Here is a 19,011-nt window from a genome sequence, read left to right on the forward strand (position 1 = left end):
ATGTTGCTTGACTTACCATTGTATACAACTTTTTTGTTTCATGAGCGGTGAAAAAAATATACATAGAACATCATCTTGGCAGCAGAGAGAAGCTAATTTCCAGCAATTCTACACATTTTGCCATGGCGCTGAAATAAAAGGTTGCAATTCTATACATTTTTCCAAGGAGCTGAGAATTTTCACTTAAGCTAATTTCAGTCAATTCTACACATTTTGACGTGTTCTTATCCTCAAACATAAAATTATGGGTGCCTGATTATCTAGCTTTTATTTTGCTGATTGCAAATTCTCAGATTATAGGGTATTATCTTTTGATTTGGTTTTAGTCGTTTAAGTTTACACAAAGCGGTTTTCCATATATGTTTTTTTGTGTAGCTATACTGTAAATATAGAAATGTACGTTGAAATGATTTAAACCAAATCTAACTCGGAAATGTACAAATATTGAATTCCAATTAAATGAAATTCCAAAGACTACATTTTTGTTTTACAATTCAAACAGTCTAATTCCAATTCCAAAACTTGAAGATTGTTGAAATTTGAATTGAATTCAACTTAAATTCTCCACTTCATGAGTGAATTCAAGAATTGAACTTGAATTTCAAATGAAATTGACCCAAACCCTGTTACTTAGGCCTAGATTCAATCTGTAGTGTGGAAATCCGAGTTAAAGCGACCGGAAATTGAAACATCGGAACATTGCCTTTACATTTCAATCGCGTGTGTGGATCCACGCTACGGATTGAATCTAGGAATAATAACCTTTATTAGTAACAAAATTGTCAAACAATAAACCTTAAAACAGCAAAAATATGAGCCAATTTCATAATCAGTCAATGGGGATTAATCATAAAACTTAGTGGCCAGCCACAATACATTTTTTAGTATGTTAAATTCAAGTTTACAAAGTCCTTGAATGTTTACATTTTCCACTCACTTTAAATTATATACGAGTTGAACTTTTTTGAATAGTGATAGTGAAATTGGTTGCGTTCTAATTCAGGCCATGGTCACCCCTGTTTGTCCTCAGTAGTGTCTCCCTATCTGGGCTCTGGGAAACTGGGAACTGGGGTTGTACTCCAGTGCCGAATAGAGGGGAGCAGGTGAACTGGGCGCAGGATACCCAGACATGCCTTCTCTCTGGATGATAGAAACAGATCTCATGTCAAACTGCTTTTCTATATCAGCCTGGTCACCTAGGGTCTAACTAATATGGACCTTTAGGCTAAGATCAAAACCAAATGTTTTAGCCAGAGTTTCACCCTGCAGTTTACTTGTCCAGTTGATCAGTTGAATTCATCCTACTGTTCACTAGTGGGAATCAATCACTCACCATCATGCCTTTGTGTCCTGGTGGGGGCTGTGTTGGTCTCATGTGCTGGTCGTCATAACAGTCTGGAGGTGGCGCTCTGTCTTCATACGGGTTCCTTGGCGATGGAGACTTGGGATGGGGGTTACCCAAGGGCTGCGTCATACCTGTAGCGTAGCTGAATCCAGAAAACTATTCAACTTTCAGAAGCAGACAAACCATATGAAAACAATTCTAATAATGTAGTTCAAAGGTCACCCAATCATAACTTGTCATGGAACAAATAACTATATCAGCTTGAAAACACACAAATCAAAAGACAGAGGCTTCCTTGTATGGCTGGCTTTCAGGGTTGGATAAAGATGATCTATCTAAATTGGGTCGCATACTCGTGGACTTTTCCCTTTCTTCAATGACAACAGAGAAATGACCATGATGGATATGGATATACGCTGTATCGGCAGGATAGAACAGCGGCGTCAGGTAAGACAAGGGGTGGCGGACTATGTATTTTTGTAAATAACAGCTGGTGCACGATATCTAAGGAAGTCTCAAGGTTTTGCTCGCCTGTGGTAGAGTATCTCATGATAAGCTGTAGACCACACTATCTACCTAGAGAGTTTTCATCTGTATTTTTTGTAGCTGTCTACATACCACCACAGACTGATGCTGGCACTAAGACAGCATTGAATGAGCTGTATTCCGCCATTGTATCCTTCTGATTCATGCTTACATACGAAAATTAAAGCAGGAAGCACCAGTGACTCGATAAATAAAAAAAAATGGTCAGATGAAGCAGATGCTAAACTACATGCCTGTTTTTCTAGCACAGACTGGAATATGTTCCGGAATTCCTCCGATGGCATTGAGGAGTACACCACATCAGTCACTGGCTTCATCAATAAGTGCATCGATGACGTCATCGTACATACATACCCCAACCAGAAGCCATACAGGCAACATCCACACTGCACTAAAGGCTAGAGCTGCCACTTTCAAGGAGCGGGACTCTAACCCGGAAGCTTATAAGAAATCCTGCTATGCCCTCCGATGAACCATCAAACAGGCAAAGCGTCAATACAAGACTAAGATCGAATCGTACTACACCGGCTGTGACGCTTGTCGGATGTGGCAAGGCTTGCAAACCATTACAGACTACAAAGGGAAGCACAGCCGAGAGCTGCCCAGTGACACGAGCCTACCAGACGAGCTAAACTACTTCTGTGCTCGCTTCGAGGCTAATAACACTGAAACATGCATGAGAGCACCAGCTGTTCCGGAAGACTGATCACATCAAGTCGATGTAAGACCTTTCAACAGCTCAACATTCACAAGGCTGCAGGGCCAGACGTATTACCAGGAAGTGCAATGCGAGCATGCGCTGACCAACTGACAAGTGTCTTCACCAACATTTTCAACCTCTCCCTTTTTGAGTCTGTAATACCAACATGTTTTAAGCAGACCACCATAGTCCCTGTACCCAGGAACACTAAGGTAACCTGCCTAAACGACTATCGACCCGTAGCACTCACATCTGTAGCCATGAGGTGCTTTGAAAGGCTGATCATGGTTCACAACACCATTATCTCAGAAACTCTAAACCCACTCCAATTTGCATACCGCCATAACAGATCCACAGATGACACAATCTCTATTGCACTCCACACTGCCCTTTCCCACATGGACAAAATGAATACCTATGTGAGAATACTATTCATGGACTACAGCTCAGCGTTCAACACCATAGTGGCCTCAAAAGCACATACATTTTTTATTTTACCTTTACTTAACCAGGTAGGCCAGTTGAGAACAAGTTCTCATTTACAACTGTGACCTGGTCAAGATAAAGCAAAGCAGTGCGACAAAAACAACACAGAGTTACACATGGGAAAAACAAACGTACAGTCAATAACACAATAGAAAAATGTGTATACAGTGTGTGCAAATGAAGTAAGGTGGTAAGGTAATAATTAGGCCAATAGAGGCGAAGTAATTACAATTTAGCAATTTACACTGGAGTGATAGATGTGCAAGTAGAAATACTGGTGTGCAAAAGAGCAGAAAAACAAAAACAAATATGGGGATGAGGTAGGTAGATGCTTGGATGGGCTATTTACAGATGGGCTTTGTACAGCTGCAGCGATCGGTAAGCTGCTCTGACAGCTGACGCTTAAAGTTAGTGAGGGAGATATAACTCTTTAACTTCAGTGATTTTTGCAATTCGTTCCAGTCATTGGCAGCAGAGAACTGGAAGGAAAGGCGGCCAAAGGTGTTGGCTTTGGGGATGACCAGTGAAATATACCTGCTGGAGCTCGTGCTACGGGTGGGAGTTGCTATGGTGACCAGTGAGCTGAGATAAGGCAGGGATTTACCTAGCAAAGACTTATAGATGACCTGGAGCCAGAGGGATTGGCGATGAATACGTAGCGAGGACCAGCCAACGAGAGCATACAGGTCGTAGTGGTGGGTAGTACATGGGGCTTTGGTGACGAAACGGATGGCACTGTGATAGACTGCATCCAATTTGCTGAATAGAGTGTTGGAAGGAATTTTGTAAATGACATCACCGAAGTCAAGGATCAGTAGGACAGTTCGTTTTACGAGGGTATGTTTGGCAGCATGAGTGAAGGAGGCTTTGTTGCGAAATAGGAAGCCAATTCTAGATTTAACTTTGGATTGATGCTTATTAATGTGAGTCTGGAAGGAGTGTTTACAGTCTAGCCCAGACACCTAGGTATTTATAGTTGTCCACATATTCTAAGTCAGAACCGTCCAGAGTAGTGATGCTCATCAGATGAAAGAATCACCTGCAGCAAGAGCGACATCATTGATATAAATAGAGAAAAGAGCCGGCCCGAGAATTTAACCTGTGGCACACCCCCATAGAGACTTACAACATACCCTCCGATTTGACACACTGAACTCTATCTGAGAAGTAGTTTGTGAACCAGGCAGGGCAGTCATTAGAGAAACCAAGGCTGCCGAGTCTGCCGATAAGAACACGGTGATTGACAGAGTCGAAAGCCTTGGCCAGGTCGATGAAGACGGCTGCACAGTACTGTCTTTTATTGATGGCGGTTATGATATTGTTTAGGACTTTGAGCGTGGCTGAGGTGCACCCGTGACCAGCTCGGAAACCAGATTGCATAGCGGAGAAGGTATGGTGGGATTCGAAATGGTTGGTGATCTGTTTTTTCACTTGGCTTTCGAAGACTTTAGAAAGGCAGGGCAGGATGGATATAGGTCTGTAACAGTTTGGGTCAAGAGTGTCTCCCCCTTTGAAGAGGGGGATGACCGCGGCCGCTTTCCAATCTTTAGGAATCTCAGACGATACGAAAGAGAGGTTGAACAGACTAGTAATAGGGGTTGCAACAATGGTGGCGGATAATTTTAGGAAGAGAGGGTCCAGATTGCCTAGCCCAGCTGATTTGTAGGGATCCAGATTTTGCTGCTCTTCCAGAACATCATCTGTCTGGATTTGGGTGAAGGTGAAGCGGGGCAGGGGGCTTGGGCCAGTTGCTGTGGGGGGTGCAGAGCTGTTGGCCGGGGGTTGGGGTAGCCAGGTGGAAAGCATGGCCAGCCGTAGAGAAACACTGAAATTCTCGATTATCATGGATTAATCAGTAGTGACAGTGTTTCCTAGTCTCAATGCAGTGGGCAGCTGGGAGGAGGTACTCTTACTCTCCATGGACTTTACAGTGTCCCAAAACTTTTTGGAAATAGTGCTGCAGGATGCATATTTCTGTTTGAAAAAGCTAGCCTTTGCTTTCCTAACTGACTGTATGTATTGGTTCCTGACTTCCCTGAAAAGTTGCAGGGACTATTCGAAGCTACTGCGGTACGCCACAGGGTGTTTTTGTGCTGGTCAAGGGAGTGAACTTAGTTCCACATTTTTTGAAAGGGGAATTCTTATTTAAGATGGTGAGGAAAGCACTTTTAAAGAACAACCAGTCATCCTCTATGGACAGGATGAGGTCAATATCCTTCCAGGATATCCGGGCCAGGTGTAACGGATTTCCTCCTCTTCGTCTGAGGAGGAGTAAGGATCGGATCAAAACACAGCATGGTAAGTGTCCATATTGATTTATTCAAAAACACAACTGAACACTGGAACAAAATAATAAACGTGAAATATACAAAACCGAAACAGTACCGTGTGGTCCAAACACTCACACGGAAATAGAAAATAACTACCCACAAAACCCATGTGGGCAAGAGCTACCTAAGTATGGTTCTCAATCAGAGACAACGACAGACAGCTGTCCCTGATTGAGAACCATACCCGGCCAAAAACAAAGAAATACGAAAACATAGAAAAAATAACATAGAACACCCACCCTTGTCACACCCTGGCCTAACCAAAATAGAGAATAAAAAGCCTCTCTATGGCCAGGGCGTGACACCAGGTCGATTAGAAAGTGCTGCTCGCAGAAGTGTTTTAGGGAGCGCTTGACAGAGATTACTAGTCTGTTATTACTAGTCCCCTATTACTAGCCTGTTCAACCTCTCTTTCGTATCGTCTGAGATTCCTAAAGACTGGAGAGATGGATCTTTAAAAGTAGAAGCTCAAACTGTTTGGGCACCTGGATAGTATGACAGAACTCTGCAGGCTACCTCTACAAAAGATTGCAATTTTGCCCCGTTTAGCAGTTCTGTCTTGATGGAAATTGTTGTAATTGGGGATGGAAATGTCCGAATTTTTGGTGGCCTTCCTAAGCCAAGAATCACACACGGCTAGGACATCAGGGTTGGCTAAAGTGTGCTAAAGCAGTGAATAAAGCAAACTTAGGGAGGAGGCTTCTGATGTAAACATGCATGAACCCAAGGCTTTTAAGGTTGCAGAAGTCAACAAATGAGAGCGCCTGGGACACACAGGGACTGGGTTAATCTCTACATCACCAGAGGAACAGAGGAGGAGTAGGATGAGGGTACGGCTAAAGGCTATAAGTACTGGCCATCTAGTGCTTTGGGAACAGATAATAAAAGGAGCAGATTTCTGGGCGTGGTAGAATAGATTCCGGGCATAGCGTACAGACAAGGGTGTGGTAGGGTGCGAGTACAGTGGGGGTAAACCTAGGCATTGAGTGATGATAAGAGAGGTTTCATCTCTGGATGCGCCAGTTAAGCTAGGTGCGGTCTCCGCCTGTGTGGGGGGGTCGGACAAGGGGGCTATCTGAGGCATGTTGAGCAGGACTAGGGGCTCCGCTGTAAAATATAACAATAAGAGCTGCCCTAAACAACAGTATACAAGGCATATTGACATTAGAGAAAGGCATTCCCCTCTTTCCACTGGGATTCTCTGCCTCTAACCCTATTACAGGGGCTGAGTCACTGGCTTACTGGTGCTCTTTCATGCCGTCCCTAGGAGGGATGCGTCACTTGAGTGGGTTGAGTCACTGATGTGATCTTCCTGTCTGGGTTGGCGCTCCCCCTTGGGTTGTGCCGTGGCGGAGATCTTTGTGGGCTATACTTGGCCTTGTCTCAGGATGGTAAGTTGGTGGTTGAAGATATCCCTCTAGTGGTGTGGGGGCTGTGCTTTGGCAAAGTGGGTGGGGTTATATACTTCCTCTTTGGCCCTGTCCGGGGGAATCATCGGATGGGGCCACAGTGTCTCCTGACCCCTCCTTTCTCAGCTTCCAGTATTTATGCTGCAGTAGTTTTTGTGTCGGGGGGCTAGGGTCAGTTTGTTATGTCTGGAGTACTTCTCCTGTCTTATCCGGTGTCCTGTGTGAATTTAAGTATGCTCTCTCTAATTCTCTCTTTCTTTCTCTCTCTCGGAGGACCTGAGCCCTAGGACCATGCCTCAAGACTACCTGGCATGATGACTCCTTGCACTACCTGGCATGATGTCCCCAGTCCACCTGGCCGTGCTGCTACTCCAGTTTCAACTGTTCTGCAAGCGGCTATGGAATCCTGACCTGTTCACCGGACGTGCTGCCTGTCCCAGACCTATTATTTGACCATGCTGGTCATTTATGAACATTTGAACATCTTGGCCATGTTCTGTTATAATCTCCACCCGGCACAGCCAGAAGAGGACTGGCCACCCCTCATAGCCTGGTTCCTCTCTAGGTTTCTTCCTAGGTTTTGGCCTTTCTAGGGAGTTTTTGTGCTTGCTGTTTGGGGTTTTAGGCTGGGTTTCTGTACAGCACTTTGAGATATCAGCTGATGTACGAAGGGCTATATAAATCAATTTGACTTGATAAAGCAATCACAGGTGTTGATTGGGAGAGCTAAGACAACAACGGGTAAACAGCTAGGACAACAACAACGGGTAAATGGCGATGAATGGGCAGAGAGGGTCAGATAGCTACACACAGGCCCTGAGTTCAAGGCTGGGGCCGACAGATAAACAAAATGAAGTACCGTGTTAATGAACAGTCCAGCGGGCATCAGCTGTGTAGCCGAGTGATTATAGGGTCCAATGCGCAGCAAAGATGAAACAGGGAGCAGCTTCAGGTAGTCGATTACTACGTAAGGAGAGCGGGAGACACAGCGTTCAGGAAGCTAGCAGGCCGGGGCTAGCAGATGGATCAACACCAACATCCACGACGCACATCGGCCGAATTACGTCAGCAGACCAGTCGTGATGGATTGGCGGGGCTCCGTGTCGACAAAGGGTCCAGGCCAATTGGCAAGAGAGGTATTGTAGTTGGTGTACTTTGTTTACTTGCCGGGAAATGGGCCTAGCTCGAGGCTAGCTGGTGCATGCTTCTAGTTACTACCCACTCGGTAGTAACTAGCTAGCAGCGAAGATCCAGTGTGATGGTCCAGAGCTTGCGGCAGGAATCTGGTGATGTAGTGGGGGGGGGGGGGAAATCTGTTCGATATGCTCAGGGCTGATATCGTGCTGTGCAGACCGGCAGGTATTATTCGGGCTAAAGTGGCTGGAGTCCGAGCAAAAGGTAAAGACCGCTAGCAGTGGCTAACAATTACTAAAAAGCTAGTAGCTAATTAGCTGGCTAGCTGCTGATGGAGGTTCCAGTTATAAGGTCTTAAAAATAAAAAATAATAGCAGATCCGTACCACATTGGGTGAGGCGGGTTTGAAGGAAGGTATATTTAATTTGAAAAAGGAAAAAAAAGAGATCGAGATAATGAAATGTATACAAAACCCCCCCCGAAAAATACAAGATTTTCATGGGACAAAAACAAGCACGTCTTACTGCTTCACCATCAATAAGCTAAGGACCCTGGGACTAAACACCTCTCTATGCAACAGGATCCTGGACTTCCTGACGGGCCACCCCAGGTGGTAAGGGTAGGTAACAACACATCCGCCCCACTGATCCTCAACACGGGGGCCCCTCAGGGGTGCGTGCTCAGTCCCCTCCTGTACTCCCTGTTCACTCATGACTGCACGGCCAGGCACCACTCCAATACCATCATTAAGTTTGCCGATGACACAACAGTGGTAGGCCTGATCACCAACAACGACGAGACAGCCTATAGGGAGGAGGTCAGAGACCTGGTCGTGTGGTGCCAGGACAACAACCTCTCCCTCAACGTGATCAAGACAAAGGAGATGATTGTGGACTACAGGAAAAAGAGGACCCGAGCACGCCCGAGCATTCTCATCGATGGGGCTATACTGGAGCAGGTTGAGAACTTCAAGTTCCTTGGTGTCCACATCACCAACAAACTAACATGGTCCAAGCACACCAAGACAGTCGTGAGGAGGGGACGACAAAACCTATTCCCCTCAGGAGACTGAAAAGATTTGGTATGGGTCCTCAGATCCTCAAAAGGTTCTGCAGCTGCACCATCCAGAGCATCCTGACTTGTTACATCACTGCCTGGTATGGCAACTGCCCGGCCTCCGACCGCAAGGCACTACAGAGGGTAGTGCGAACGGCCCAGTAAATCACTGTGGCCAAGCTTCCTGCCACCCAGGACCTCTATACCAGGCGGTGTTAGAGGAAGGCCCTATAAATTGTCAACGACTTCAGCCACCCTAGTCATAGAATGTTCTTTCTGCTACCGCACGGCAAGCGGTACTGGAGTGCCAAGTCTAGGTCCAAGAGGCTTCTGAACAGCTTCTATCCCCAAGCCATAAGAATCCTGAATATCTAATCAAATGGCCACCCAGACTATTTGCATTGCCCCCCCCCCCCCCCCCTCCTACTCTCTTGTTATCATCTATGCATAGTCACTTTAATAACTCTACCTACATATTACCTCAACTAACCGGTGCCCCCGCCCATTGACTCTGTACTGGTACCCCCTGTATACAGACTCGCTATTGTTATTTTACTGCTGCTCTTTAATTACTTGTTACTTTCAATTCTTATTCCTACTTTTTTTTTTTTAACTGCATTGCTGGTTAGGGGCTTGTATAAGTAAGCATTTCACTAAGGTGTCCTGTTGTATTCGGAGCATGTGACTAATAAGATTTGATAAGGTCCGTGTCATCATGACTCATGCTCCTCAAATGACTGGGTGACTACTCATTCTCTGTCGAGGGGGCGTTGCCCTGTTGTCGTCTCTAATGTTGTTTCCATTTTTAGTCCACCACCCAGAACATGGTTATACGCACAGAATGGGTATGACATCACTGCCATTGAACAAAGTATCAGACAGAAAGCAAACACCATCAAGGTTCTTACTTGTATGGCTGGCTTGTAGGGTTGGTCAAAGACAATCTGTCTAAAGTGGGCCGCATGCCGTTTAGTTGAAGGCTAAGAGAGTAGAGAGATCAACATTTCAATGAAAGCACATTATAACATTGCACACTATAATAAGGGCCCCTATAATGAAAGTGAAAACCAATGGCATGTTGAATTGTGTTCAGACAGCTAACCTGTAAGGGCGGTTGGGTAAGTTGGATATGGGAAACCTCTCCTGGGTGGGCTGGACACTGGGAGGCTTTGGCCGATTCTGAAGAAATAAGAAAAATAGAGACAGTTTCCCAAGGCCATGTTTACTATGCAACATTGACAGTCATGTCTATTACTGAATGTGTCTGCTCTGCATCTGCACTTATGGCATCTTTACACTACACTACTTGGACGACACAAACCACGTCCAGGAGAGACAGTAGATTAAAATTGCTCTTTAAGAGATGGTGTGGAAGACATCTTGAAAAATAAAGGAGAGCCGCACACCCTAGGAGTCAGATGCAAAAATGATAATGTCCAACGTTTTGCCAGACAAGCTGTCTTCATCAGGGTATAATGACAAACATTGCAGGATGACTCATTTATATAGTGTGAGAAGACACACACAGGTGTCTGTAATCATGGCCGGGTGTGGCCTGATATCATTGGTTAATTCTCATATATTAAAATAGCATACAAAAAACATAAATGGATAGGCTACGATCATAGATACAATTTGGCTGCATAAGCCTACAAACATTTACAACAGCAAAATCACAAGAATGGCTTCAGATCAAAGTCTACGTTGAGACCGAAGGGAGCAAGGGTCTTTAAATTAAAGATCCAGACAGCCTCTCATTTTAACAACAAATTATTGAGGTCAACCCTTTCCTAGGGAGGGTGACATGTTCGATGCCAGTATAACAGAGACGAAGTCGAGTGGTTTGCTTCCAAAAAGTGGGCCGCAACCGGGTAAGTCGAGTTTTTGCATCTAATAGTGCTACGACGATCTGAAATTCGTACTTTTAATTCACGCTTTGTTTTACCCACATAATTTTTACCACAAGGACAAGTTATAAGATAAATAACTGCTTTTAGTGGAGCACGTTATAACACCTTTGATTGGGATCAATTTCCCTGTTTGGGTGTGAAGGATCTACATGTATAAGTGCCATTGCATTGAGCACAGCCATTACACTTGTATTTCCATCCAGTAGGGGCGCAAATACACGTTGTGCAGGGATATCATGGGGTGGTAAATCAGAGTTAACCAATATTGATATCTGCCCAGCGAGAATTACTACCAAGGGAAGTTCCGAAAACACATTACCGATACTGTCATCGGATCTTAGAATGTGCCAATGTTTGTGAACGATTCCCTTAATTTGTTCAGAGCACTTTGAATAGCGGGTAGTTAGAATGCTTCTTTTTGCAAGACTGACCTTGAAGAAAAGGTAATGTCTTGTTTTGAATTTTCTCAATGGCAGTATTAATTTGACCATTTTTGTACCCCCTCTCCTTGAATTTTCTTTGCATCTCAGCCATAATTCTGTCAAAATCGGATTGTTTTTAGCAAATTCTTTTGATTCGACAGAATTGGCGGTATCACTACTGGGAGATAAGGAAACCCTAACTTAGCAGGATCTCTGGATGTGACATCACCATTGGAAATACCATTTGGTCTTAGGTTGATCTAATACCTTGGAGAGTAAAGGAACTCAAGCTACTCACCGGCATGTCTGAGGCAAACACTGTGTTGGAGAACATGTCATCTTGGTTATTTTCATAATATGTTGTCGGTGACATTGCATAGTTTGTGTAACTGAAAAAAGTGAAAATTAAATTAGAAAGACATGATGAGTAGTCATATCAAACCTGAAACAAGACTGTGGACACATATTAATCTATTTAGTTAATGCCCAACATCTTATTTTTCTTTTCTTATTATTTTTTAACAAGCCAACTTCCTGATACTAGGTGCCATGCACTGTGCAAAACACATGGAAATATTGAGCCTCTGAATTCTATCTTGTCCAAACCCTCTCCCCCTCTCACCCCGTTGTCCGATCCTTCTTTGCTGGTTTCCTTAAGTAATGGACACACTGGACCATCACACCAACAATAACAGCCAGGGCCAGTCCTGGTAGAGATGATACCAGGGCAAAGTTCAATATGGTCCACTCAAAGTCACACTTCTCCCCTATGTACCACTTGTCTATGTAGTTGTTACACCTGAAAAGAACAGCATAACAGAGGTAACTGTCATATTTATATAAGAATTTAATATATCTGAATTCCAAAAATAAACAAATATTGAGGATAAAGCTGTAGAGTCAAGTGTGGGAAGGGTTGAAACGTACCTACAGAAAGGTTTCTTGTCCTTACAGTAGCATTTGCTTTTCTCAACATTGCATGGATATGCAGTTCCTGTGCACACTTCAAAGTCATCTACTGTTACACAACTTGCTGGATGTAAAAAGAAAACATGTAACTGAAACGTGATAGTGATTTGGCCCAGCAACATCATGAGAAAATGAAGACACAATTTGATAAAAAGCACTATCTTCAAAAAGAGGGCCTAACCTACCCCCCCCAAAACCTCAAAAAGCAGCAGGACAACCTACAGTATATTTACATGTTCATTTTAGAGGTGTCATCTGATTCAATGCTACAGTAATACATATCCTACTCATACTAAAAGACAGGCTTTCTTTACAGATTTCAACAGAAAAAAATTGCTACTCACGATCTGGTGTCGTTTGTCCAATAACTGTGACAGGGGGCAGAAATATTAAACACAGCAAACTATAGCCCTTCATCTTCACACACGTACTGTACTATTTTATACTTAACACACTATCTACGTGACTCCTTACAATCATAATGAGTTTACGGTGGAGCAGAGTTCATGTTCAGCTTGTATGACCACTGTTCTAAGATATGAGCGAGGGCAAGCCTGTAAGGTATGGCAGGATAGGAAAAAGCAGGGAAACAGGAAGCACCTTGGTCATATAACACACAACAGACTTCTGTAATAACATTTAATATTATTGTTAATGCGTTAGTGCAGATTGGTATTCAACAGTGCCTCTTACTTTCGATAAGCAACACAGCATAACACGAAAGGACAACTTCAACGTGGTTACATCAGATACAGCTAACATTTATCCCCAAAAACAAACAATGAAAAGATGATGGTCTTATCTCTGGTTTTTATTTAGGATCTCCTTGGAAGTTTGAGTTTCCTAGTTACAGTGCTGGAAACATCTCAAATGCCTGAAAATCCAGGCTGCAATCATAATAGTTAATGGGGAATAACAGTATTTTTCGATTCACTCAACCCAGTGTCTCAAGACAAAAGGTTGAGATGAGACGTGGCACTGAAAACAAACAATTGTCAAAGCTGACTATTCAAATATCTTCATTTTGGCCAAAGTTCTGCACAACCATAAAATAAAACGTTATTCAATTGTAAAAAAAAATATATACATGTGTCGGTACACTGAAAAGAGCATAACCAGTAGAAAACATTGACTTAAAGCATCAACTCCAATTTAATCCTGCCATTATAGATAAACAAGCTCACTTCAGTTTGATTGAACATTTTGTACAATATTGATCTCACAGGAGTTTATCATAGAGACTTCATAGGTGTGGTAATGACCGGACAGCAAACAGTCTTAACTATCATTGGGGGATTGACTGACATGAGATAAAGTTATGATGACAGTACGTGCATGTAATTCAGCCTGCAATTTTAAGGTGTATTCTTTTAGTGAGCCTGAATTCATGTGTATGGATGTGGATCTGTCTGTTATAATGATTGTAGAGCACATTTGCATCTTTAAGTGTGTGTGTGTGTGTGTGTGTTGTGGAACACTTCTCTAGTTGTCTGAGTCCATGTCACTGTCACCCCCGATGGACCGGAACTCTTCACTGTCCTCCTCATCCTCACTCAGCTGCACCTGGGAAAGTACACTGGGACCCCTCCTTCGAGCTGCCTCTTTATCTTCCTCCTCTTCCTCACTCATGCCGTAGCCCTCTCCATTGCCCATGCTGGAGGTCTGGGTCTGGGTCTGACCCTCCGGCTCCTCATAGCTCCCATAACTATGGTGAAGGGGGAGAGAAAGAGAGGGATGGGTAAAGATGTGGGTTAATAGGGCCCAAGAGCCAACCAACGATGCAAATCCACCATGTACATAATGTCGGCCATGGTGGTTGACGGCTCCATGTTGTACCTGACATTACTGTCCTCCAGGTGGGTCTCATCCGGCACATCTTCCCCGTATGACATCATGCTGTCGTCCTGCTCCAGGCCCATGCGGGCTGTCTCTTGGTGGGGTCTGGGAGGGGGCAGGGGACGCACTTCCACCTCTCTGTCTGAGTCACTGCCACTCTCTGACAGGTGGATCGCTAGGGTGGGACAGGGCCGGATACACCATTAGAAACTCATATCTCACATACAGTCTGTAGTGTCCTACAGATATCCCCAAATCATAGGATGTAGGTTTTAATTAACCTTGATATACTTCTTAATGTCAATTTAATTTTTATTTATAATCTCACTCCATCCTATGACAATCTCCACCCTAGTGTGACTCACAGGAGAACGGGTTGTCTCCCTCCTCTTCGCTGGCGTCATCCTCTCCGTCTGACATGAGCAGGTCCTGGTACAGCACGCTGGCCTGGGCTGGCCGACTGGAGCCTTCATCCTCGTCATAATCATCATCATTGTGGCCTTGCAGTCGTCTGCGGGGCGGCGGCAACAGCATCTCCTCTTCATCATCCTCATCCTCCAGGTCTCCCTCACCATCCTCAGCCTGGGGAACAGTCATCATCATCATCAAAAGGACTAGTTTGTTTGTAGATCAGTCTGTCTCCAAATACATAATCCCTCCCTTTCAAAATCCATCCACTCTAAACCCCATATTGTTTCTCCACGATCAGAGTCTTACAGGCGCTGGTGTCTTGGGCTTGCAGTCATACTCCTCCTCCTCGAAGCCCTCGATGTCCACGTCTGACTCCTCCTCTCCTGGTCTTCTATGACGACCCTGGAGACACACAGAGAAGTTAAGCAACACTGACAGAGACAGGAGGGATATTTCTGGGGAAAGACAGAGTGATGACTTGTGAAGCAATAGAGATGATGGCTGAAAATTGATAATTGTCAGGGCATACAGAACACTAGTACGACAAGCAGTCACAATTAGGAGCAAAAGTAACACACAAGAAAAAACAGGCAGACACATGAACCAAATTAGTTATGGGGAGGAAAGGATGGATGGGAGGCGAGAGGGCGGTTAAAGGAGAGGTCAGATGCCGTTATACTCCTGGGGGAGCTCTCCGTACCTTCCCTAACCCCCTCTTCTCTGGAACAGCCATAAGAGATGCCTTAACCTCAGAGAAGAGTCTGGGCTCTCTGTGCAGGCTCACAGAGGCACTGCTGTCAAACACATCGGCAGGCTGCACACACACACACACACACACACACACACACACACACACACACACACACACACACACACACACACACACACACACACACACACACACACACACACACACACACACACACACACACACACACACACACACACACACACACACACACACACACACACACACACACACAGGAAAGAGGGAGGAGAAAAGATAACCCACAGGGTAGGAAGGATAGCATGGAAATTAAGATATACAGAGGCTATAGAAACAGCTACTGAATTGCAGACAACAGTGCTAAAGAGGAACTACGAGGCAGAGAAAGACTAGAATGTGAAGAGGCTATGTAATAGAGAGACTACAGCAGACGGAGGTTAAAAAGTAGGTCCTTGGAGAGGAGTTGCATTCCCCAACTCTGGAGCATGTGAGGGTTGAGTTGAAGTACTTTATTTGGTGACTGGGGGTGATAGGGATGTAAGGGCCCATTGGTTGTATCTGTCTGGTTCCTGGCCCATACTTATGGGACAGGAACATTGCTACCTGTGATGTGTAGGTTCCAGGAGTCATGGGGTCCAGGCAATCCAGGTCTGCTGCATCCAGAGCTGCCTCTTTAGCTGTGGAGATGTCCTTCTCCAGCTGGGTCAGGTGCTCATCATACTGGGGAGATATCAAGCAACAGTCAAATGATCCTTATTGGAGGATCATAAACATGATTCGTCATTTGACAAAGTATAAAGAGTTTCATTATGTCCCTCTCTCGCTGTTTCATACACACACCTCTGCCAGGGTCTGCTTGCACACGTTGACTATCTCCAGGGCCGTCTTGGTGTAAGGACTGTCTGGACCGTTGTACTTGACACTGTTGGTGTGGACCAGGCTGACGTCAAACAGGAACACATCCCGGTTCTGGTACTTGTGTTTGGATATGTTCTGTTGGACCACAGCACACAGAGACTTTTAAATAACATAAATTATTATATTACACATATTACCATCTACCACATTCTGTAATATACAAGTGTATACTGAGCTGCAAGTACTTTATCGTTGTCGATATGGCCTTCCATTGGACTACTTTTGCATAGTTTACTTCCAAGGTTAGTTTATGGTTTTTCTGTCTCCTGAGGTCCTTTTGTTATATATATTATATATATATATATATACTGAGTGTACAAAACATTAAGAACACCTTCCTAATATTGACTTGCACCCCCCCCCTTTGACCCCAGAACAGCTTCAGAACAGGGATGCTGGCCCATGTTGATTCTTTCCACAGTTCTGTGAAGTTGGCTGGATGTCCTTTGGGTGGTGGACCATTCTTGACACACACAGGGAACTGTTGAGCGTGAAAAACCCAGCAGCGTTGCAGTTCTTGACACAAACCAGTGCACCTGGCACCTACTACCATACCCCGTTCAAAGGCACTTCAATCTTCTGTCTTGCCCATTCACCCTCTGAATGGAACACACACACAATCCTGTCTCAATTGTCTCAAGGCTTAAAAATAATTGTTTAACCTGTCTCCTCCCCTTCATCTACACTGATTGATGTGGATTTAACAAGTGACATCACTAAGGGATCATAGCTTTCATCTGGATTCACCTGGTGAGTGTCATGGACAGAGCAGGTGTTCTTAATGTTTTGTACACTCAGGGTATAATCATCTACGACATATAGGTTTGATCCATCTTGGCATGGAAGGATCCAAAAGGTGTCTTTGTTGTGGTTTTCCTCAAAGCTGACACTGAAGTCCACTTCCCCTAACTAACTCACCTTGCGGACATTCTCCAGGTCCATGGGTTGGACTATCACTTTGTAGTAGTCTGGAACAAACTTCTTGTTGACTGGATGGTGGAACGGCCAAGACTGAAGAGGGGATAGAGACAGAGAAAGGACAGTTATAACATCATCCAACTGAGTGCTTGATTGAAGTTTTGCCACAATTGTCAATATTTTAATACATTAAAAATATATATTTTATTGCACATAGGTGCAGTGAAATGTGTTTTTACAGGGTCAGCCATAGAAGTACGGCACCCCTAAAGCAAATTAGCGTTAAGTGCCTTGCTCAAGGGCACATCTACATATTTGTGCACTTGTTGGCTCGGGTATTCAAACCAGCGACCTTTTGGTTTCTGGCCCAACGCTCTAACTGCTAGGCTCACTAAAATGACTTGGACACAGAGAAAATAATAATAGCAGATATTCTCTCTGTAACATCTGAAGCGTCCGAAAGAAAGTAGAAACCCTGACGACGAGTGGCTCCACTCACATCAGGCACGGCCATCATCTTCTGAGTGACGATGTTGTCCAGGATGAAGGAGAAGGCTACCTGGTCGTCATCGTCCAGCAGGGGGTTGATAGCTTTCTCCAGTCTCACCAGCCTGTCTTCCTTCTGCACAAGACAAAGGAATTTACCCCTTTAATAATAAACAAGTACTACTATTGAAGGCCACCTCCATTCTCTTCCAAGAGTTGCTGAACATTTGCCTCGTCCTTCTGCAAACAGGGCAGCAGACTTTGGGCGGTGTCCAAAATGGCACCAATCCAGGAATTCCTCCGCGTTCACACGTACCTCTTTCAGTTTCACATCACAAAGGTCCAGCATGGTCTGCGCCACCTGGGTTATTGGATGTTTGGCACCTGAATACACAAAAACAATTACAGTCACAATAAGTTACATAACAGTCGCACTGAGTCCAATATTACAGTCATTCTCTAAGTCTTCAAGTGGTTTTAAGTTGTACCATTGTATGTGGCACTGTTCTTGATGATGAGCTCCACGTTCTCTCTGAACTCCTCCCGGGAGGGGTACACACGCTTGCGCACATTCTCTCGTAGCGTCTGCAGATCCATGGGACGAGGGATGACCCTATAGTAGTCCTTCACCACCTTGGCATTGACCGGCGTGTGGAAGGGGTATGTCTGTGACGAGGTAAAGACAACACAATTGTGTGTTTATTTATTTATTTTACCTTTATTTAACCAGGTAGGCAAGTTGAGAACAAGTTCTCATTTACAATTGCGACCTGGTCAAGATAAAGCAAAGCAGTTCGACACATACAACGACACAGAGTTACACATGGAGTAAAACAAACATACAGTCAATAATACAGTATAAACAAGTCTATATACGATGTGAGCAAATGAGGAGAGATAAGGGAGGTAAAGGCAAAAAAAGGCCATGGTGGCAAAGTAAATACAATATAGCAAGTAAAACACTGGAATGGTAGATTTGCAGTGGAAGAATGTGCAAAGTAGAAATAAAAATAATGGGGTGCAAAGGAGCAAAAATAAATAAAAACATTAAATAAATACAGTAGGGAAAGAGGTAGTTGTTTGGGCTAAATTATAGGTGGGCTATGTACAGGTGCAGGAATCTGTGAGCTGCTCTGACAGTTGGTGCTTAAAGCTAGTGAGGGAGATAAGTGTTTCCAGTTTCAGAGATTTTTGTAGTTTGTTCCAGTCATTGGCAGCAGAGAACTGGAAGGAGAGGCGGCCAAAGGAAGAATTGGTTTTGGGGGAGACCAGAGAGATATACCTGCTGGAGCGCGTGCTACAGGTGGGTGATGCTATGGTGACCAGCGAGCTGAGATAAGGGGGACTTTACCTAGCAGGGTCTTGTAGATGACATGGAGCCAGTGGGTTTGGCGACGAGTATGAAGCG

The 19,011-nt window shown here is 44.4% G+C and overlaps 2 protein-coding genes across 7 annotated transcripts in view; both read right to left on the minus strand.

The window, feature by feature from the left end:
• Nucleotides 1-29: 29 nt before the first annotated feature.
• LOC139418346 (uncharacterized) lies at nt 30-12,847 on the minus strand. The gene is made up of 8 exons (XM_071167731.1): nt 12,652-12,847; nt 12,266-12,371; nt 11,961-12,137; nt 11,637-11,727; nt 10,109-10,185; nt 9,915-9,986; nt 1,334-1,487; nt 30-1,140 (listed from the first exon to the last, which is right to left on the minus strand). The coding sequence occupies exons 1-8, from the start codon at nt 12,722-12,724 to the stop codon at nt 1,027-1,029; spliced, it is 864 nt and encodes a 287-aa protein (XP_071023832.1). The 5' UTR covers nt 12,725-12,847; the 3' UTR covers nt 30-1,026.
• A 95-nt stretch (nt 12,848-12,942) lies between these two features.
• Nucleotides 12,943-19,011, minus strand: part of LOC139418343 (transcription initiation factor TFIID subunit 1-like) — a 60,676-nt gene continuing 54,607 nt past the window's right edge. For 4 of the 6 annotated variants that reach the window (XM_071167722.1, XM_071167723.1, XM_071167721.1 and 1 more), the window contains exons 30-39: nt 18,092-18,269; nt 17,920-17,987; nt 17,617-17,739; nt 17,118-17,210; nt 16,122-16,274; nt 15,885-16,001; nt 14,861-14,956; nt 14,509-14,725; nt 14,144-14,318; nt 12,943-14,012 (exon numbers count right to left, since the gene is read on the minus strand). In XM_071167722.1, coding sequence (XP_071023823.1) covers nt 13,790-14,012; nt 14,144-14,318; nt 14,509-14,725; nt 14,861-14,956; nt 15,885-16,001; nt 16,122-16,274; nt 17,118-17,210; nt 17,617-17,739; nt 17,920-17,987; nt 18,092-18,269 — 1,443 coding nt within the window. In that variant the 3' untranslated portion in view covers nt 12,943-13,789. Of the gene's footprint in view, nt 14,013-14,143; nt 14,319-14,508; nt 14,726-14,860; nt 14,957-15,254; nt 15,369-15,884; nt 16,002-16,121; nt 16,275-17,117; nt 17,211-17,616; nt 17,740-17,919; nt 17,988-18,091; nt 18,270-19,011 lie in introns of all 6 variants that reach the window. The other 2 variants (XM_071167719.1, XM_071167724.1) reach the window with 1 other exon arrangement.

The sequence above is a fragment of the Oncorhynchus clarkii genome, chromosome 10, assembly GCF_045791955.1.
Source record: "Oncorhynchus clarkii lewisi isolate Uvic-CL-2024 chromosome 10, UVic_Ocla_1.0, whole genome shotgun sequence".
In the NCBI taxonomy this organism is placed as follows: domain Eukaryota; kingdom Metazoa; phylum Chordata; class Actinopteri; order Salmoniformes; family Salmonidae; genus Oncorhynchus; species Oncorhynchus clarkii.

Coding starts and splice junctions, on each gene's coding strand:
- LOC139418346 (XM_071167731.1), bottom strand. CDS start 12,724: ATGAAGGGCTATAGTTTGCTGTGTTTAATATTTCTGCCCCCTGTCACA. Junction 1,488..9,914: donor CCTACAAGCCAGCCATACAA/GTAAGAACCTTG, acceptor TTCTGGATTCAG/CTACGCTACAGGTATGACGC. Junction 1,141..1,333: donor CAGGACACAAAGGCATGATG/GTGAGTGATTGA, acceptor TCTATCATCCAG/AGAGAAGGCATGTCTGGGTA.